This window comes from Elgaria multicarinata, chromosome 8, assembly GCF_023053635.1.
Source record: "Elgaria multicarinata webbii isolate HBS135686 ecotype San Diego chromosome 8, rElgMul1.1.pri, whole genome shotgun sequence".
In the NCBI taxonomy this organism is placed as follows: Eukaryota; Metazoa; Chordata; class Lepidosauria; order Squamata; family Anguidae; genus Elgaria; species Elgaria multicarinata.
In genome coordinates this window covers 91,055,189-91,077,089 of record NC_086178.1, presented here as the reverse complement: position 1 = coordinate 91,077,089, position 21,901 = coordinate 91,055,189, and the positions used below count along the sequence as shown (strand labels likewise).

Here is a 21,901-nt window from a genome sequence, read left to right as displayed (position 1 = left end):
TATCTTAGGATTCAAAAATCATAACACCACCAACACCAACACCCAGCACCCCACACACAAAACTCTCTCTCTCTCTTTCTCTCTCTCTCTCTCTCTCTCTCTCTCTCTCTCACACACACACACACACAAACACACACCAGGAATTCTCAGAGTTACAATTATGCTAAAACTGCAAACAACCCCATTTAAACAAATTCTTTCAACAGGGGCAAAGTCATTGTTCTTTTGCTTTCTCTGCTCCAAAATGTTTGTGTTTCCTTTGAATTTCTTCATTGTCATGCAACCTCAGCTACCCTTCAATGAGGCCAGCCCCTCCTCGTGAAACACTGAATTCTGTACACAATGGGGCTGTCCAGATGTAACAGCGGCATCTGCTGGGAATTTGTGGGTTCATTAACCTACAAGTTGTGGGGACGAGTGATGCACCCAAGCCACACACAGTTTTCAATAACGGTTAACCCATGGCTTGTTCTTGGGTTAACTTGAGGTTGTTTAATCCATGAACACAGCAACAACCCTCAAATGCAACTCATGCACAGCAGGCATCCCCACAAATCGCTGCTGCACACCAAACAGGGTCAATGAATCGCTGGTTACATCCAAACAGGGCAAATGTCATACTAATTCCATATTCTGCACCACGACATGATCACAGCCATGCAGATAGCTAGGGTACATGTGTGCCTGCACGCACGCACGCACGTACACATACACACACACGCCAAAGCACACATCAGTGCCAGGCTCCTTTCTCCCTTCCTATCCTCATCCATAACAGTCAAAAGTCAACAAGGAGCCTCACTATGTTCATGAGGGTGAGGACATAATTCTGGACATGTTCCTTCCCATGGAACCGCACAACTGAATCATCCACTGCCAGCAGAACCTCTATATTGTAGTCATCTTTCTTGGCGTGGCGTCTCTTCCGATCTGCTTCACCAACTTGGTCTTCAATCAGGTTCAGAGTGTCTGGGAGCTGACCCAGGCTAAAGCCTGGAACTAGAAAAGTTAAGAGCAAATATAAAGGAATCAAGGAACTATTGCAGGCACAAGAGCATAGTTTATTATTATTATTTATTTATTTATATATCCTGATTTCTCAAAAATGTATTGTTCCAACTCCAGTGCCCCCTCCAAAAAACAAACATGCAAGCCAAACCTTTGTAAATAAAATAAATGTTGGACGTTGTAATTCTTCACTTCTCTCTCTCATCCTAAGGAAATGAATCCCCGTAGCACAGGGAAGGGGAACTTCTGGCCCATGGGCTAGATGTGACCTCCCCCACCCATCCCTGGCTTCCCATCCAGCCCCAAGGGCTTCTTCTCCTCCTCCTCAGCTCTGTCCCTTCCTTCTCAGAGTCAATGCTCTCTTCCTACCCAGCCAATATGGGAAAAAGCAAATTCCAGGTGCTGCTGGCCTGATCCAGACTGGGACCTTGGAATAGTGGGTAGGCAGGCTAGAGTTCCTGGTGGCCTGATCCAGGTCAGGCCTGCCATGCCTGTGATTTGAATTTCCAAAAAAGGATTTACTGAAATGATTGCAGGCGTGCGGGGATCTGGATTGGGAATACAGTGGGGGGGGGGTCAAAGAGTTAAAGTCCATCTACACCCCCACAACAATCCAGATCAGAGGCCCCGTGCCTGCAGATTATGTCCCTCCGCCCTGTGCCCTGTATGTGTGTGGGGAATACACAATCTGGATTGCGGGAAGGGGGAGTCAAAAGGCACTAACTGCAAGCATTGGCATTTTATGGTTACAGAACTCTTGAATTTGTTTGGCACAAATGTCTGTCTTCTCTAGATGAAGAGTGTGGTGAAATGGACAACACTTCAAAGACCACTGCAGCACCTGAGCAGTGGAGGCATAATGTCCCTCTGCCTGGAGTCATTAAGGTAACAAGTATTTCCTCAGTGCCAACTGTATCTGGAGTGGACACAGGAGGAATTAAGATGTTGCATGAGATGTGCAATCTCCTAACCAGAGAGTGGCCAGTTTGTGACCCTCCAGATGTTTTGGCCTACACTTTCCACCATCCTCATATGTTGGCTAGGGCTGATGGGAGTTGTAGGCCAAAATATCCTAAGAGCCACAAATTGTCCACCCTTGACCTAAACTATATGCAGACATGGTTGTACCTTCATTTTGATGTTCCTTGAATGCTTCTGCTCTCTCCTGTTTGATGGTAGACCTGCGGTAAACCACGTGAGCTCTCCCAGTCTTTTCCTTCTCCCACTGTCCTCGCTCCAGGGGCTCAATAAAAAACTCACCACTGTCTGTCCGAATCAGACCTGCCTGGAAAACCATCAAAGGAAATGGTGAGTAAAAACAAAGAAAAGACATATTTGTGATATTAATAATATGAAGCCCTATTCATATTATTTGCCCTATTCATCTTATGCACTGCAGTATTACAGCATCTCTGAATTCCCCAAATTTTGTCCTGAAAATACCCACTGATCATCCAATTATTTGCAAGGCTAACACCACTAAGGGCCTATTCATATCACTTGGTGATAAAGGAATAGCAGTGTTCTGATTTTATTACTGAATTAAACGTAGGGATTTGCTACATGAGGCATTTATCATGAGCTTGTCGTTCCCTCCTCCCAGTTGTCTATGGGGTTTTTAGGTCATAACCCTCCAGTTTCACTTCTGTGTCCAACCAGCACTTTCAGCAAGTTTTAGTTGTTTAAAAAATCAGGGAAACAACTAATTAACAGTCTCATGTAGAAAAGCTCACTGGAGCATTTCGACATCCCGACATCTTTCTACCACTGGGGGGGGAAATGCAGATAACTCACAGTTTCTTCAGGGGTCAACAAGCACAAGAACATTTTCACTTAGCAATAAAGGAATAGCAGAAATAACATAGGCATGGTGCTGCACATGTGAACATCATATCAAGGAGAGCAATTTTTAATCTTATGGGTTCTCTGCGCCAACGGATGATATTAAGACCAGCACTAGGAAATGATCAATAATTAAATCTCAATGATAGTATGTGAATTCTTCCCATTTGTGCCATTGCAATCTTTGGCCTTAGCTAGACCTACCTGAAAGTCCCGGACGGAGGATGGGAGTTCTCGTGTTGCAATTAACGCGAGATCCCTCCTCTGTTTACACATAAGGCGCGATGACCTCAGGAAGAGAGGCGTCGCGCCCACCAATTCTTTTTATTTTTTAAAGGAGACAGAGCTCATGAACGGTCGTGCGCAAAGGTAAGGTTTTTTTTTTAATTTTAACTACTTTCCCCGCAACCCCCACCCTACCCCGATGGGTGTAGCACTCCTGAGGAGCGCTTTGCCCCGTGCGCAGCTCCCGGCTCCATGCGAGTAATCGCGCAGAGCTGGGTAAACCCGCGGAAACGGGCCACACGCTCCATGGTCTCGGGTTCAGCCAAAGACCGCGGAAAAAGCGGGCCCAAAGGGGAGGGCTGTATCCCAGGGCAAGGGAGGGATGATCCCTCCCTGATCCTGAGATCCCCTGTGCATCATCTGGACGCACAGGGACAATCCCAGGGTTTGCCCTGGGATAAAGCCTGGTCTAGCTAAGGCCTTTGTTGGATCCTGTATTTTTTCCCCCCAAGTTATCTATATAATTCTTAACATGCATCCAAGAGCTACACAGGGAACCACTATCAAATCCTACATTTTCAAATGCCATTTTCAAGTGTCTTCCTGATTTCAATTCACTGCAGCTCTGATAGAGTCTATTTTGAATGTTTCAGGCAGAATCTGCTTTAGAAAATGCAAGGCATCAGAGATTAATTTCCACAAAGAAGTTGCACAAAACAACAAAAGTAACTAGAAATGCTTCAGATGCCAGCTGTTTGAAATAAGCATTACACTTCCAGTAAATCTGCACTGAAACTGTCCATCAGTTATGTTCTGAACAGCCATCTGATTAAGGAAATCAAAAGGAAATAGAATTACACATGGACGGCTGGCGGTTTTTTGGCAAGGATGATAATATTGACCTAGCAGTCACTGGCTCTGCCTGACCACCATTCACTTTTATTTCAACTGTTGGCTAGGAGAAAGCTCTTTTGTAACACACATCAGCGGTATCCTTTGAAGCTCTGCAATAATCCAGACTATTTTTTTAAGACATATTTTTGTCCCTATTAAATCAACAAACCCTTTGGGAATCTGAAACGAAGATCAGCCAGGTTGCCATATTTGGTGGCCTCCAGTCTATCATACCCCAGTCTTCATTTATTACCACAGACTTGCCCATACGTGCCAGTCTGTCTATGGCAGTACTGACGGTCTGTGGTTACCACGTTTATAGGCCAACTAGTTTGTATGGACTGCATTACCAAAGAGTTGCATTGCTCTGATATCCAATGCTCTGTGATAAACTTATCTTGCATATCAAGCATGCAGCACATCTGTAGTTCTTAAACATCTGTTGGGCCATGCAGTGGCTGCACCAACAAAGCTACAACAGCACCCTACAGCAACCCCATTTTAAGTACTGACTACAATGCATCAGGCACATGAGGTTTTGCTGACATGGTGGCCAAACGGCCTTTAGGAAGGCATATATGTTTTCTCAAGTCCTATCCCTTTTACATGCATTTCTGTGATAAGTAATTGCACTGGATGCTGTTATTACACCACAACAGAAGAAGATGCTATATCCCTCTAGTGTCTGTCTATAATAATAATCAATATTACTAAAGAAGACATCTATGCCTTCTCTCCTCCTTTGCAAATCAGTTCCCATACAACTGTTTGAAGAATATCAACCTTCCTCTTTCAATCAGCCTGCTAAGAATGCAGAACACAGGCACATTGCTATGACAATGCTAAACAAGTTTGCTCTCTTACAACATAGAATGCATTGCAAATAATTTTGCTGAATGTTTTAACTTGTTTTGCCTGATGTAAACAGATGGGCAAGGTAAACCACCAGATAAATAAATAAATAAATAAATAAATAATAATAATTATTATTATTATTTAATGGGTCATATTTTGACATGGGAAATGACCAGAAACAGCAGATGTGTGGGGTGGATGGCGACGTCCAAAGGAGTCGCGAAAAACCGTGAGTGGCCAGTAACGAGTGTGCGATAAAATGCTCGTCTGATGATACGCTCAGTTCCCTGCTGAGCTAAATGGGAGGCAACCCCACCAAGGTGTGCTTATTATTTGCTGCTCTAACACTATCAGCTCCACTACATTTCTGCACAAAATTTAAGCATCACTTTCTTTGACTTTTGCAAACGGTGCTCTATCCTTTTATCCTGCTTTATTCTTTTACGCTGCCAACTTCCTGAGATGATCAAAAAGCTAGTCTAGACAATTGATTTTAATGATCTGCGCCCTGCTGGACAATCTATTTTTCCATGTATTAGTGGTGCCTTCCAACAGATTAAGGTCACAGAACTGCAGGTGGCAGGCCGCCTCTGCTAAAGAGTGGCATGCAATGTTGATCGAGAACCTAGAATCACTCGTTTTATAAAACAAAAAACAAACAAACTCTCCAAGCGTTGCAACTAGGGAAAATCTCAGTTCTGTAAATCAAACATATTATTCAGGTTAGCCTTGCCTTCCTGCCGTTCTTCTCACCTGAGCAAGCTATAATGTCTTCCAGGAAGACGCCTTGGGCCAATCTGCTATTCGAGCCACTTTGACATATACAAGTACATGTAAGCTAGTCAATGAAACATCTATGAGTAGTGCTTTCAAATAAAACAATTAACTTCAAGTCAGAACAAGATTATAGAGACCACTGGCATGTGTGCTCTTTGGCTGTTGGGTCCAGGAATGCAGTTCAATGCAGACCTGCGTATTTTTGACCAACACTAGCCCTGTGATTTCCAGGAGAAAGATAGCTACAGTGGTGGCCAAAATTGTGGACACTTTTTTGAAATTTTCATGTTTTACAACTTTGCATGCTTAAAGAAAATGTTCTGTTTCACGAAATTCAAATGTTTATATATCAACTGAAAGACCTGATTCACATAATATAACAATCCTGCTTCTTTTCCTGGGTGTCCAACCAACTCTTTTATTTGGTGCCATTGCTCTATTTATGATGTATGTACATCATTTTTAATTTGAGAAATACTTCAAATATTCACATAATCTCCAATTGCGCTTCAGTTACAGAACATACAGCAAAACTGACTTTCCCCAACTTGAAACATGATGAATCAAAGCTACTGCCATATGATTGGTCCCCAGAACAAGGACTGTGATTGGCCAGTAGGGTTTGCAATTCCAATCCGCTTCTTCACTCAATCACACCTGTGTTTGTTTTTAAACTAAAGTCCGCATAACGTTTTTTGTACTGCAGATATTTGCTTTCTGTTTTTTGTATTGAATTCAGCATTACATTATCTTTCAGTTGATATATAAACATTTGAATTTCGCTAAACGGAACATTTTCTATAAGCATGCAAAGTTGCAAAACATGAAAATTTCAAAAAGTGTCCACAATTTTGGCCACCGCTGTAAGTGCACCTTCTTAAGACATGAAGGAATCAAAGATGCTTACGTAACACATTTTATTAAGGTGTGCACCCAGGGTTGTTGTTTTTTTAAAAAGTTGAATATTTATTGAATACTCAATCATAAAGGAAATTATTTTTATTCATTTATTTATTGAACACTGTAGACACTGATGTCCTACTCTGCGTTTGGCTTGCCGGACTGTGGTAGGCCCATGGCAGGTGAGGTGAGGGGAATGAGGAGATGCTCCTCAAGCCCCAGTGTTGGTGGGGTTTTGTGATGACGCAGGCCAGAGGAGGGACTTAAGAGGTGATATCAGCCTTCGGGGGCCCTCTTCCTGGCCGCTTTGAAGCGTGGCTCCCAGCAGTGAGGCGCCCAGCAAAGTGATTCCTTTTTGCTCCTGCTGCCGAGCAACAGCATGCTGTTGGAGGGCCATTCCCGCCGTGTGGGCGACATTTCAGCGTGGTGGACACCTAGTATCATTTACAATGCGCCTCAGTTGGTGTGAGGTCAGTTGGCATAGCTGCTCCGGCAAAGACCTAATGGCCAAGGGGGTGTGGCTTCTGGCAGAGAAGCTCCCAGAAGAGCCATTCCTTTTCACTTCTAGTGCTGGGAGCAATGGTGCTCTCTTGGAGGCAGGGGTTCTTCAGTGCGGCAGCAGAGCAGCCAGAGAGCAGCCGGAGAACTATTCCCACTACATCTGCATCCCTCTCTGGATTCCTACTCAATGGCCCCCTAGTGCTCGAGACATTAGGATGTGCCTAGGCACACCTGGCACACCCCTTGCGCACGCCTATGTGCATGGCCTTATTTATTTTATAAAGCTGATTAGTATGATCTCTATAAAATGCCTAAAGCAATTTTGAACAAAACCAAGAAGACATATATATTAAAAACAAGACAAAATAATATTTAAAACCATCAGTAATAAAGTGCCCATTTTACCTGTTAGCATCAACAAAATTACCATTGCTAAATCTATACAAACTGGGGATATCATCATTGGCTCAAGAGAAAACAAACTAAGGAACAAACAGTGAGTGAGTTTCTTAGTTGGTTTTCTCTTAGGCCAGTCAGCAATGGTAACTTTGTTGCTCATTTTTAGCATGAGTAATAAGGGCCAAATCTCAATTGATGCAGCAGGAGACCCACGAATGCTTCTCCCAACGTCTTTGTTGTCAGGGGGCATTTAACCTTTCCCACGATTTCCATTTAAAATAATAATAATAATCAAGCAATCCGGTCACCAATTCCCATGTTAAATCTAAAAAGCGTATCAGAGGGCCTTGCTAGACCCTGCTGGATAAGCCGGCAGGGAGGCGGGGAGACGGCGCACTAACTTTAGTGCACGCCACCCCGCCTCCTAGATGGCCGACACGCAGGGACTGCGGAAGCCCTGTAGCGTCGGCCATTTTTTTGTTTTTGTTTTGTTGTTGTTGTTGTTAAAGGGGCCATGTGCGCCCCGAAGACTCCGGAGAAGGTAGGTGGGTTTTTTTAAATTAAGCCCCCCCCATCCACTCCTGATCCCCCCCCTATGTCCCCCCCCCGGGATCCCCCCGGCCCGATGGGCACAGCGCTCGTATGAGCGCTGTGCCCAGTCCGTGGCTTTTCCCAGCTACTCGCGAGTAAGCAAGTAGCCGCAAAAAGCTACGGACCTTGCTAGACGTTCCGCGGCCCCGGCCTCAGGCTGGGGCTGCGGAAAAGGCGCGCCATAAGCGACTTCACTTATGGCGTGTTAAGGGAGGTCTGAGCACGGCTTGACCCCGGATTCCCCTGTGAGTCATCTGGACGCACAGCAGGGAAACCGGGCCTCAAAGCGCGCTAAGGCCTCGTCTAGCAAGGCCCTAAGAGACATCTTTAGTAGTAGTTTAAAGAAAATCACTTTCTCAAGCAGTTGTAATTTAATTAGATGAAGTAATATGATAGAAATGGGTTTTGTATTGCTTTACTTGTTAATTAATTATGCTCCTTTTAGCCATTTTTAAATGTGCATTTTTGAATTGGGTGTATTTATTGTTGTTGCTGTTGTTACTGTTGTTGCAAAAAAGCAACCAATACTTTTTAAAAAATAAAGATAGTGCACTAAAAGTGCAAACTTATGCATGCCTACTCAGTTAAGTGAGCATAGGATTGCAGTCTTCAACTTCTACTGCATAAGCCAGGTTTCCCCAACCTGGTGCCCTGTAGGTGTATTAGACTAACTCTCATCAATGGCCATGTTGTCTGGGGATGATGGAAGTTGTAGCAAGGTTGGAACAGGCTGGTATAAGCCAATGGCACAGGTAGAATTCCTAAGAGATCACTACCAGGGTTATTCCATGTCGACTGAACTGCACATAAGAACTGCACTCCTTCAAAAAGCAATCAACATCAGCTAATTCAAAAATAAAGACAATTCTATTGCCTACGTCTTTTGGAGCAGAGTTAAAGCCGTAGATGTGCAAGCACAATATCCCAAAATGAACCCAAACTGGAGCCTAATCCCGTTATTTTCACTTCTCCCAATGAGCCTGACACCAGACATTTCACTCAAGCGCATTTCTCCTCTGGAATCTTGTCTGCTGAGCAGCTCTGGAGCTTGAAGCCAGCTCCAAGCCAAGAAAGATTTGCTTGGCAGAAAGTCCTGGCAGCCCCCAGCACAGGACGGCAGTAGGCAGCGCTTTAGTTGCCTCTGCCAATGCCTGCAACTGCTTGCCAGCTATCTGGTAAAGTTCAGTCTTAAACATTTTCGTTAGAGCAGAGGCGGTGAGCCTACCGCTGGAACTTAAAACTCTGGGCTGGTGCAAGTTTTTTCCCAATGTTAAAAAGTTAAATAAAATTCAGAAGTTTGTCATGTACACAAATACGATCAAAGCTCATCTAATTGTTCAGAAACAGCATCGAGTATTGAGAACGTAGTGTTGCAAGGATGGGTAACATAGGGAGCAAACTTATGTAGAGTCAGAGCATTGATCTATCTAGCCCAGTATTGTATATTCTGATTGGCAGTGAGTCTCCAGCATTTCAGGCAGTGATGTATTAGAAATTAGTTTCAGATCAGGATTTACCAGTTCACACTTTCCAGGACCGAACACAGACTCAAAACTCTACAGTCAAAGTCCACACATTTGCAAGCTTGCAGTGTGATTGATGGACCAAAAGAATTAATGCATTCATCAGCACGCATACTATGAAAAAGACATCCTTTTGAAAATGCGCACAAACCCACTTTAATTAATAGAAAAATGCATACATTTCAAAGATGTGTAAAATGTGTACATTTGGGGGGGGAAAGATGCATGAAAATACACACACTTGTCCAATGCTACCCCAGATTTCATCCCAACATTCTGAACCCGGATCAAGCCCAACATTTTAGCTACAGGCCATCCTGATTTCCCAGTATTTGTCCGATTCTTACCTCTATCCTGAAAATAATAATACAAATGCTTAATATTTATAGAGCTTTCTAAATGTTCTGCATACACTATTCTCAACAATCGTGTAAAGTAGGTAAAAAAAAATTGCACACCATATTATTGCATATGAAGATGCAGAAATGAAGAAATAGTTTCTTACCTAAAAACACATAATGAGTTCATAACAGAACTGTAGCTCAAATCAGAAAAGTCCTGGTAATCACAACTAACATAGAATCATAGAATAGTAGAGTTGGAAGGGGGCCTATAAGGCCATCGAGTCCAACCCCTGCTTACAACTTATTTTATTCTATTATTTCTTAACTTATAGTCAAAGCTCTCAGAGCAATGTACATAAAAATAAAGAAATAAAGAAACCACAATAAAATCAATAAACATAATCAAAAAGGAGCAGTAAAACACACTTTACAAAGCAGTGAATAAGTATTAAAGGCAACAGATACCCCAAACAATCTAAAAGTTATCCAAGCAGGAGGGGAAAAAACTATCATAAAAGGCAACTTCAAATACAACTGGCAGTAATGTTAAATGACCTGAGAGAATAAAAACATCTTAGCCTGGTGATGAAAAGCCAACAAAGTGTATGCAAGGCAAACCTCTCTAGGGAGGGCATTCCACAATTGGGAAGCTACCAATGAGAAGGCACTGCTCACAAGTATTATTATTTATTTATTTAAAACATTTATATCCCGCCCTATATCATTAGGATCTCAGAGCAGCGTACAGATAAAAACATACAGTATAAAACAATAAATATGCACAGTTAAAAACAAATTAAACCATGATCCAAGTTAAAACAATATACAATTTAAAAGCAGTAAATGCAGTTAAAACAGTTAAAACAATGTGCCAGTGAGTTTAACCATCAAAGGCTTTGTTAAAAAGCCATGTTTTTACTTGTCGTTGAAATGCAGTCAATGTTCGCGCCAATCAGGCCTCCAAGGGGAGGGCATTCCACAGTCGGGGTGCCACCACAGAGAAAGCCCTCTCCCTTGTCCCAACATAGCGTATATGTTGCATTGGTGGGTAGCTACTTGCTGAGTCTCAGAGCATAGCTAGACAGGGCGATATCCCGGGGATCGCCCCGGAATCATCCCTGTGCATTCACATGACAGATAGGGGATCCCGGGAGCAAGGAGGGATAATTCCTCCCTTGGCCAGGGATATTGCCCTACCCTTTTTTCCCGCTTTTTCCACGGCCTCGGGATGATCCCAAGACTGCAGAACATGTGGCCGAGTGTTGCGGGTTGTCCCGGCTCCTCGCAAGTAACCACAAGGAGCCGGGCACGGGACACAGAGCTCCTCAGGAGCTCTGTGCCCATCGGGGGTGGGGTGGGGGAAGCGGGGAAATATATTTATTAAAAAACACTTACATTTTGTGCATGAGCGCTTGTGCGCTCCTTCTCCTTTAAAAAAAAATGGCGGATGAGATGTCCTCTTTCTCCTGGGACATCGTGCGCCGCGTGTAGACAGAGGTGGAGATTCTCCCCCTTCCGTCACGCTAGACCCAGTAGGTCTAGCCATGTCCTCAGTATGCAGAAGGCAGGAACACTCTGAGCAGGGTCTCTGTCGATTATCTCAGGGCTCAGGTAGGAACACATGGGAAGAGGTGGTCCTTCTGATACTGTGTTCCCAAGCCATTATGATCTGTATGTTTTTTAAAAAATCTAACACTATGAAATGAACCAGGAGCCAGTGAAGGTAATATAAAACTGATGTAAAATAGCTGTAATGTCCAGTTCGAATAAGTTCTCCTGCCATGTTTTAAATGAACCAAAGTTTCTGAACTTCTTAGGCACACAGAATGTAATGCAGCAATCTAAATGGAAGGTAAAGCCAAGCTACCATCACCCAGGTAGAGTCGTAGTTGGCATACCAGCTTAGACTGATAAAAGGTGGTCTGTGACACAGAAGACACAGAGATGGATCCAACAGTCCAAACTACAAACTTGACCCTTTAAGGGGAGGGCAACCAGTACCCTGGAAAGATGAGCTGCTCACCAATAATATCTCAGCATTATCTAGTTTCACTTTATTGGCCTCATCCAGTCCATTACCATAGCCAGGCTGTGATGAACCATTTTCACTGCTTCATTTGGGTCTGATAAAAAGAAAAGGAAATAGGACTACATGTCATCAGCACACACTTGAAATGCCACTCTAAATCTCTTGATGACCTCACTCAGCAGTTTCATGTGGAAATTAAGTAGCATGAGGGACAAGACGGAACCTTAGTCATTAATTTACAACAGGTCAAATTTATGGCACATGTAGGTAGAGATGTAAAATTTCCAGAAATTTTGAGGCCCTGGGGGGGAAATGTATGTTTTTTCTGGGGTGGTTTTGTTTGGAGGGGGGACAAAAAAATTGGGGAAAATGGAAAAATCAGCAATACTTACTTCTTTTTAGCACTCTTTACAGATCTAAAATCACTGTTGCTTTAAGACTGCCTTCCCCAACCTGGTGCCCTTCAGATATTTTGGACTTTAGTTCCTATCAGCCTCAGGCAGCATGGCTAATGGTCAGGAATGCTGGGCACTGTAGTCTAAAACATCTGGAGAGCATCAGGATGGGGAGGGCTGCTTTAGGAACGTAGAGCAGCCTTTCTGTTCCCAAAGTTATTTTACGTATAACTTAGTTTGCTCATAAAATTAATATTACATTTTAAAACTTTTAAAAGTTAACTTGGTAAATTTGTAATTGTTATCTGAATAGATTTGAACCACATGAAATGACTGTTACAGCATCAGAAACAAAGGACTTTATAGAACAAAACTCAGTCAAGAGTTCACATTTACTGTCAAGAACAGACAATGGTGACTCTACTCACGTGTTAGGAAATTGAACATAAATGTCTAGCAGTAAAATATAATTTAGATCAATAATTTCAACAATGAATGAAATAAATAACTATGCTGGTAATCTTACTGAGAGGATTTAAAAAAAAAATCTTCATGGCTTCATTATTTCCAGACATTTTACTTATGTAGTCTTTCTATAAAAGTGTTTTTATTACATCATTTTTAGAAATTATTTTGGGGGACAACATATAAATACATGGTCTTAAATTCTAAAAGCAAATATTTCATAATCTAAAGCTGTTAAATTCTTCCATTTTGGGGTGGGGGTAGAAAACAAAAACAGTCCTTGATGGGGGGAAATGGGGGGGATGTATCTCTACATGTAGGTAGAATAAATATATCAATAACAACCTGAAGGAAGTTAGTATTAACTATATACACATATACATCTGTTATTAATTTTAGGAGGATGCATTTCCAAGTTGGTGCCCAGGAATTACGCTCCCATGGGAGCTGATCCTGGGGTAGGGGAATATGTCTCAACTCTGGGGACCATCAAAACATCACAATGTAGCCAAAACTAGGGATGCCAACCTACAAGACGGGGGGTAAGAGACTGTCAAGTTTTTCTGTTTTTTGCACTGCTATTTTTTAAAAAGCAATACATTAACATGAATAGACAGCTTTTGCGCTGAGTTCCATCCTCAGATCCACCAAAAAAACAAAAACAAAATGCTGGACTCATCCCCTAGCCCTGCCCTAGGTACCGTAATTATTTATTTCAAGAGCTGGCACTGTTCTGGACACAGACTATGTACATACCTAGACTTTGCTGACATGAACACTGAATGATCTCCCAACAGCTTTAATAAATGTGTTCCATTTTATGGAACTATTCCCCAACCCCAACTCCATCCTTGTTTTCTGCCTCTTTGGTACCAAAGCAACAACAAATTTTCTTCTTAACTGGGTTGTCTTCTTCCTGCAAATAGTGATCGAAACCAATCAAGGATCACATAGAGAGTGTGACAGTATCACAAGCCCTTGTAACCAATCAGGGGAGCAAGGCCAATGCTTCTGCACAGGCTGTCCTGTGTTGGCTCTATACTGCTGTCCCTCTACTCCTGACGGGACAGTTGCCGCCACTGCAAAATGGCTAAACATTCCCACCCTCTTTCACCATCACACCCCCACACCCCAAGAACAATCACCTTTTGCCACCTCTGGAATTATTCATGAAAAGCAACCCACACCCATTCCAGCTCAGTCCTAAAGTAAACAGGACTGAGTATAAGGTTCCTGCAAAGTAACAGCAATACATATTGAGCATTAGTTAAGGTGGTTATTAAGCAACATTTGTACCAGCTGCAGACACAGCAATCTTGGTAGAGGCCATGGGGAACCTCACATCCCTGTCCATTAATCAAAGTCCAACAAGTTCCCATTACAGTGTAAATGGAATAATGACTGGTGTGCACTTTTCACTTACAATGAGAGTATTCTAAAAAAGCAAAAAGCCAAGCAGACCTCAGAGCAGCCCCTTCAACTCCTGCCAGGGAAATTGGGCACTTAACATTTTGTAAGTATGCCCATTTTAAAGAACACTAGCTTTATTTACATGATTTGCCAGCTTGTGTGCAAATGAAAACATGAAGAAATGGGGTTATGGAATGCAACAGTATTGCTCCAGAACACTTCTCCATACCTGATCCAACATCACTAACACAGTGAGTTAGGCACATAGCAATATGGGAAGCTGCCATGTTGGTCCACCTAGCTTATGACTGTTTACACTGACTCCCCAAAGTTTCAGACAGATGTTTGCCCCAGCCCTACCTGCAGATGCTGGGGATTGAACCTGGGACATTCTGAGGTTCAGTTCTTTCCCAGCTCTTCTTTCCACCCTCCATTGACAGTAGGTGATCAGATAACAAAGGTGCCATGTTAGGGGGCTTTGGTCAGCAGTTAGGAATATTAAGAGGAAATAGTGATCAGCTTTATAGGGCATTGGTGGGTATTGGCAGGAATAAGGTCCATAGTCCATGTGCTCACTTGCAATACCACCAAAGTTTAAAAATATTAAGCTCGGAATACAAATTCCGAAAAGCGGGAAACCCTCGGTAGCACGCTGCGACGAGTTTGCACGGCACTTTGAAGATAAAGTCGCTCAGATTCGTCATGAATTGGACACCACACTTAATGCAGCTCCACTAGTAGAGGTGTTCGGAGCGCCGTCCGGTTCAGTTTTATTGGATGAGTTTCAGTTATTGAGGCCCGAGGATGTGGACAAGGTGCTTGGCCAAGTCCGGTCGACCACCTGTGTGCTTGACCCTTCCCCCTCTTGGCTCATTACATCAAATAAGGAGGGGATCGCCAGCTGGGTCCAGGAGGTTGTAAATGCCTCCTTGAGAGAGGGAGTGGTGCCGGCCTCTTTAAAAGAGGAGGCAATTAGACCACTCCTGAAGAAGCCTAACCTGGACCCGGAGGATGTTAACAACTACAGGCCGGTGGCTAATATCCCTTTCCTGGGCAAGGTGCTCGAGCGGGTGGTTGCAGGACAACTCCAGGCACTCTTGAATGAAACGGATTATCTAGATCCATTTCAATCGGGTTTCAGGCCTGGTTTTAGAACAGAAACTGCCTTGGTCGCCCTGTGGGATGACCTCTGTCGGGAGAGAGACAGGGGGAGTGTGACCCTGTTGGTTCTCCTAGACCTCTCAGCGGCCTTCGATACCATCGACCATGGTATCCTTCAGGATAGGTTGTCTGAGCTGGGAGTTGGAGGTACTGCGTTGCAGTGGTTCCGCTCCTACTTGGATGGCCAATTCCAGAAGGTGGTGCTGGGGGATTATTGCTCTGTGCCGTGGCACCTAAGCCATGGGGTTCCACAGGGCTCTATCTTATCCCCTATGCTGTTTAACATATACATGAAGCCGCTGGGGGAGGTTATCCGGAGATGTGGACTGAGGTGTCATCAATATGCGGATGATACCCAGCTCTACATTTCCTTTTCATCAAACCCAGGTGAGGCAGTGGCTGCTCTGAACCAGTGCCTGGGCACGGTAATGGACTGGATGAGGGCTAATAAACTGAAACTTAATCCAGACAAGACGGAGGTACTGTTAGCGGGTGGTTCTTCTGTCCGGCGAGGTGATGTTTGCCCTGTCCTGGACGGGGTTGCACTCCCCCTAAAGGATCGGGTCTGTAGTTTGGGGGTGCTCTTGGATCCAGAACTGTCACTTGAGGCACAGGTGAACTCAGTGGCAAAGAGCACCTTTTATCAGCTCAGGTTGATATACCAGCTGCGCCCTTATCTGGACAGAGATAGCTTAGCTACAGTTATCCATGCTCTGATAACCTCTTGTTTGGATTACTGCAATGCGTTATACGTGGGGCTGCCTTTGAAAACGGTCCGGAAACTTCAACTGGTGCAAAACAGGGCAGCATGCTTACTAACAGGGACTGGCCGATGAGACCACATTACGCCAGTCCTTTTCCAGCTTCATTGGCTGCCAGTCCAGGTCCGGGCCCGATTCAAAGTGCTGGTATTAACATTTAAAGCCCTAAACGGCTTGGGGCCAGGTTATCTGAAGGAACGCCTCCTCCCATATGTACCTACCCGGACCCTAAGGTCATCTTCAGGGGTCCTTCTCCGTGAGCCCCTGCCAAAGGAAGTGAGGCAGGTGGCTACCAGGAGGAGGGCCTTCTCTGCTGTGGCACCCCGGCTGTGGAATGAGCTCCCTAAGGAGGTTCGCTTGGCACCTACATTATATGCTTTTAGACGCCAGGTGAAGACCTTTTTATTCTCCCAACATTTTAACAATCTATAAATTTTAAATAACATGGTTTTAAATTTGTAATTTTGCATTGCTGCTGTTTTTATCTGGTTGAGCTTTTATATTGTATTTTATATTATGGTTTTATACTGTTGTTTTATACTTTGAATGGTTTTAATTTTTGTGAACCGCCCAGAGAGCTCCGGCTATTGGGCGGTATAGAAATGTAATAAATAAATAAATAAATAAATAAATTTGCCTAGCTTACAATACACAAATATATTTTAAGGTAAGTCCCCTTGCTCCACAAAAAGGTCTTCTGCTCATAATTTAAAAGTGCGAACGTTATGAGTTTATATGCCAATTTTGCACCTGCATAGCTACCTTCCCTTGAGTACATGATTAAAAGGGCAGCTGCTATAGTGCATTTTTATTAGGGGGTATCAGGGTTCCTTTTGTGACCTGCATCCCCTGAGCAACTCCTTAAGGATCTCTGTTCCTTAAGAGTCTCACTTCTTTCTTTTATCTTCCCCTTCCAAGTAACATGGGGTTTAGGCTGTAGACATTGGATGAGTGACACTCCAGACACTTTAGGTTTAACACAACAGTTTAGTAGTAAAACAAAACAAGCAACTTACAACTAAAGGTATTTAGTCAATAGAGCTGAGTCATACAAAAGACATTAAGAGAAAATTTGCAAAAAAAAACGCAAGTTCTTTTACCCTAAGCTGCACCTAGACTTTTTCAAGCTGTATCTTTCTGCTCCTTTCTTATGCTCTGGTATTCCCTGGATTCCTTTCTCTCTCTCTCTCGCTGGCTCGCTCTCTCCTTTTATCCACTCTTCCCCCAAAAGTGAAAGTACTATTTCCATCTTGAAGAAATGAAATTTGACAGGTAAAATGAAACTTAACTGGGAGATATATCTTAACTAGAGAAATGAAACTACTCCTCTCAGGGATACCCCTTACCAACAGAAAAAAACCAGGTCTCTAAGGTAGGGTGACCATGTGAAAAGGAGGACAGGGCTCCTGTATCTTTAACAGTTGCATAGAAAAAGGAATTTCAGCAGGTGTCATTTGTATATATGGGGAACCTGGTGAAATTTCCTCTTCATCACAACAGTTAAAGGTGCAGGAGCTATACTAGAGTGACCAGATTTAAAAGAGGGCAGGGCACCTGCAACTTTAACTGTTGTGATGAAGAGGAAATTTCACCAGGTTCTCCATATATACAAACGACACCCGCTGAAATTCCCTTTTCAATACAACTGTTAAAGATTCAAGAGCCCTGTCCTCCTTTTCATATGGTTACCCTACTCTAAGGCCTGACTTTATTACCTTGCCTCAGTAAGCCTCAAACCTTCACAGGGAGGTGAGAGGATTTTCCTTTATTCTTTCTCCACTTTGGTCTACCCTGCATTCCACTCCATCCAAATTTCTTTTTAACTACGAAAACGTCTATAATTAATTCCGGGATTTCAGTTCCTTCACCTCACTTGCATCGTTTCTCCATCTAGGTTACTAGTGTGACCATATACATACACTGGGTTGTATCCAATGTTAGTCATATTTAGAATAGAACCATTGAAACAAATGGGTCTAACATTGTATACAACCCATCAGTAAAACATTTCAAAAAAGCAATCTTATGATTCTATCAGAATTCTTTGTGTGTGTGTGTGTGATATTTTACCAAAGCAAACACTGGAAGAACACCACACAAAAGGCTCTAGGTATAACCATATTTATAAATACAAGGGCACAAGGGCATAGCACCACACAAAAAGAACCTTGATACAATCATACAATACAGTCACATCAACATGCTACCCCCACCCCAATATTCTATCAATAGCACTGAAGAGAGTGTGGAAAGAAACACAAGGGTGGGGGTGGAAACCCTTCAGGAAAGTGAAAGCTGCTATAAACTGCACAAACACAGTGCTGCATTCAAAATTCAGAAATTAAAATCAAAATGGAAAAATCTTGATGTGCTGGTTTTACTTTGGAAACAAGACATCGTGATTCAAGAAGAGATTTGGATGAGAAATTCAGAAGCATCTGTAATATCTTCTGATTGCTGAAACAGACTTCAATTTCCTGGTTTGTAATTTAATCAATGATACCCTGTCTTCTGAGTCATGGCTCAGGCAAGCAATTTGGCTTGGAATTTTTAACTAAGAAAAATTAATGTACACCCCATCATATAACTATAAGCTAAATATGACAAAAACTAAAACAGGAGCTTGGCTGTTACAATTTGAATACCCCAAAACCCCTAAATTCCTTACTTCATGAAATTTAAGAAAAGGGATTATGGATTTGTTTGTTTGTTTTTGTTTGTTTTGTGATTTAAATTGGCAGCTAGTCTTCTGATTTAGCTTTTGTCATATTTTGTGAACAAATACATCAATTTGAAAATATTGCAATGTGCCAACCAATTCAATGGTGACCTACCAAAACCAATTATGCAGGAAAAGTCACACCCCAAAAAATATAGCAATCTGGTGAATTTAAAAATCCTAAACTCTGCTAGGGCAACGTGTTGCCTTTCCCTGACTGTGCACTACAATTCCAAAGTAGCAGTGCAAGAATGTATATGCATCTCAAGAAAGAGTGATGCTTTCCTAATAATTACGAGCCAGTTTAGAACTCCAAAAGGAAAATCCCATTTTTACCCCCAATGCTGGTGATAATGGCGAACTCACTTCCAATTTGAGCTGAAAAGAGTTTGCACATCTCCGGCACTCCTCCTGGGTGTGTATGCTCTGGAAAAACAATTCAGCACTGTTTTGTGTAGTTTGAAGGAGCCATCAATGACACATATCAAGATAGAAGTTGCTCAAAACAGCATTTCCTTACAGCAATAGTTGATTGAATATGCCACTAATTCATTAAGAAACACTGAAACAAATTTATTTCAAACAGAGATTTTTAAATGGAGGAATATTATGGAGGATGGTTTTACCCTTAATGGCCCTGTATCTTAAAAAAAAAAGAATAGGTGGGGGGGAGGGTGTTAACCTTCACTGATTGTCTGCTTTGATAGACAACAGTAGAATCCACCAAGCTGGAAAGATGCCAACCCTTTAATGAAAAGTCAGACAGTTTGGCACAGGCATTATCTATTGTGCCACAGATAAAATTACTGAACTCTCTAGTGTCTCCTCAATAAATCAATAGGATGGGAGGGAAAGGGAGGAAGAGGATGACACTCTGCAAAAGATGGGAAATGCTGACATTGAAAAGTAGTTGAAATATGAGAGAACTGATAAAATTGCTACCTTCAGACTGCAAGGCAAGCAACCTTGACTGCAAAAGAACAGCCCGGTGTAACTAACATTTCACTCAGATTAAAAAAAGAAGACCTGTAACAAGAAGACAGGTGTTTTCAAATGCCACAAAAATCAGCCTAAGTTAACTATGGCCCAGAAAGTGAATTCTTAAGAATGTTTCTCCTGACCTTTAGTGGAAGGCTAAACCTCTCTTACATAACATTCAGGAAAGCAATTGACCCTTCCTGAAGAAAGAGCTAATGGGCTAAAATTACATGTGCATTTCAAGTGTTTTCATGATCACTCTGGAATCTTCCCTCAGTTCTGTTAATACTTGTTATTATTGTTTGCAAGTTATGTTTTCTCTCACTTGAAGAGGATCACGGGGGGGGGGGAATCATGGTTCCCTGCCATCGCTTCTCCCCCCTCCTCCCGCCACTTCTGTAGCACAACACTTCCTCTTTCTTCACAGAAGAAGAGGAAGTAAACAATGACCATGTGGCCCATTCAATGGGCATTTTTTATTGCGGAGATCACTGCAAGTTTTGCTTCTAAAAATAAATCGGACTTGCTGGGGACTTATTTTGTAATGGAAAGAAAGCTAGAAGGAGCAGGAGATGCATGGGAGGTGGACCTGCGAAAAACCGTGCATGCTGCAATAAAACGCTCGTTTGATGATGCTCTAAGTTTCCCCATACTCCCACCAGCTGGTCTAGCTGCAGGGCATTGTGCGATAGCATCCAGGTTATCTTCTCCACCTAAGGTGGGAGAATATATTCCCCCTTTTCCTGCCCTGGAGTCTGAGCCATGCTGCCCTACAACTAGACTCTGACACAATCCTATCACGACAAGCTTGTTAACAGTCTATGTAAGCACCCCCTTCCCTCTGTGCAGAACCTGCCCACTCACTCCACCACTGTTTTGCTCACCATCTTCCTTTCTCTTCCCTGAAGTCCAGTGAAAAGCCAGCAACTTGGGCTACTCTTCTCCTTGAACTGCTCATTACAAAAACTTTGTAACTAAGTTCTAGAGTATGGGTGGGCAACCTCCAACCGGCAAAAGTTTCCCATCCAGCCCACTCCTTGCTCTTTGACATCATTCAGCCCACAGAGGGCTGGGTGGTGGTGGTATCATTTGGCCCCCACTCAGTTCTGGTTGCCCACCCATGTTCTAGAGCCCAGATTTTCAATTTTTCTTCCTTCTTCCCTCCCAAACCCTTTTCCTTTCATGTTGTGACTTTTAGATTGTAAGCCTAAAAGCAAGGTCTATCATGTTTTTCCTCTTCCTAAGCCATTCTGTGAACTTTTTTTTTTTTAAAGAGAGGGGTAAAAATGCTCAAAGAGATAAACGTCACCACTGCTTTGTCAGTTTTGTATGTTTGTTTCAAAAATGTCAAGTATTATGTGTTCCAGAACATTTGCGAACTACAAGTTCAATCGCAGTTTTTAAAGCTCAGCTAAAAACTTTTCTTTTTTCTAAAGCTTTTAAAACTTGATTTTGATCTGACTTTTATACTGTTAGTTTTACTCTACCCTGTGCCTGTTTGGTGCATTCTCTTCCCCTCCTTATTGTTTTATTATGATTTTATTAGAATGTAAGCCTATGCGGCAGGGTTTTGCTATTTTATTGTTTTACTCTGTTTTACTCTGTACAGCACCATGTACATTGATGGTGCTATATTAATCATCATCATCATCATCATCATCATCATCATCATCATCCCTGGTGTCATTAAGATGGAAAACAGAGAGAGGAGGAGAAATGAACTACAATCACCATTATATGGGAAAATGGGGGGGAAATTCACCTGAGGCATGTGGAGATGGGGGTTGAAGAAAAAGTTCATGCCATGAATGCTGGAAGGCCTCACAAGGCTTCCAGAGAGGGGAAGGGTGCATGAGCAACCATCATGGTTCTGTAAAAAGATCTGCCAACATTGGGAAGAACTCCCCAAATACTCTTTCCCTTCTTATGGAATGATAAGCTGGGGGGGGGGGGCAGTGAGGCAAATGATTCTGCAACCCCTTTCACTCCAGATCAAAGCTGCCCACCATTGTGCCTACCCAGATACCCTGACCCATTGTTTCAATAGCAAAGTGCATTTCCTCCAAATACAAGAGAAGTCACAGAAAAATCTATCTAATAAAAAGCCCAATTAATACCTCTTGG

At 42.7% G+C, this 21,901-nt stretch overlaps 1 protein-coding gene across 2 annotated transcripts in view; it reads right to left on the bottom strand.

Moving 5' to 3' along the window:
- The window catches only part of ADAMTS14 (ADAM metallopeptidase with thrombospondin type 1 motif 14), a 97,385-nt gene that overhangs the window by 65,488 nt on the left and 9,996 nt on the right, over positions 1–21,901 (bottom strand). For both annotated transcript variants that reach the window (XM_063133004.1, XM_063133005.1), the window contains exons 3-4: positions 2,137–2,293; positions 803–999 (exon numbers count right to left, since the gene is read on the bottom strand). In XM_063133004.1, the coding sequence (XP_062989074.1) occupies positions 803–999; positions 2,137–2,293 (354 nt within the window). The remainder of the gene's footprint in view (positions 1–802; positions 1,000–2,136; positions 2,294–21,901) is intronic.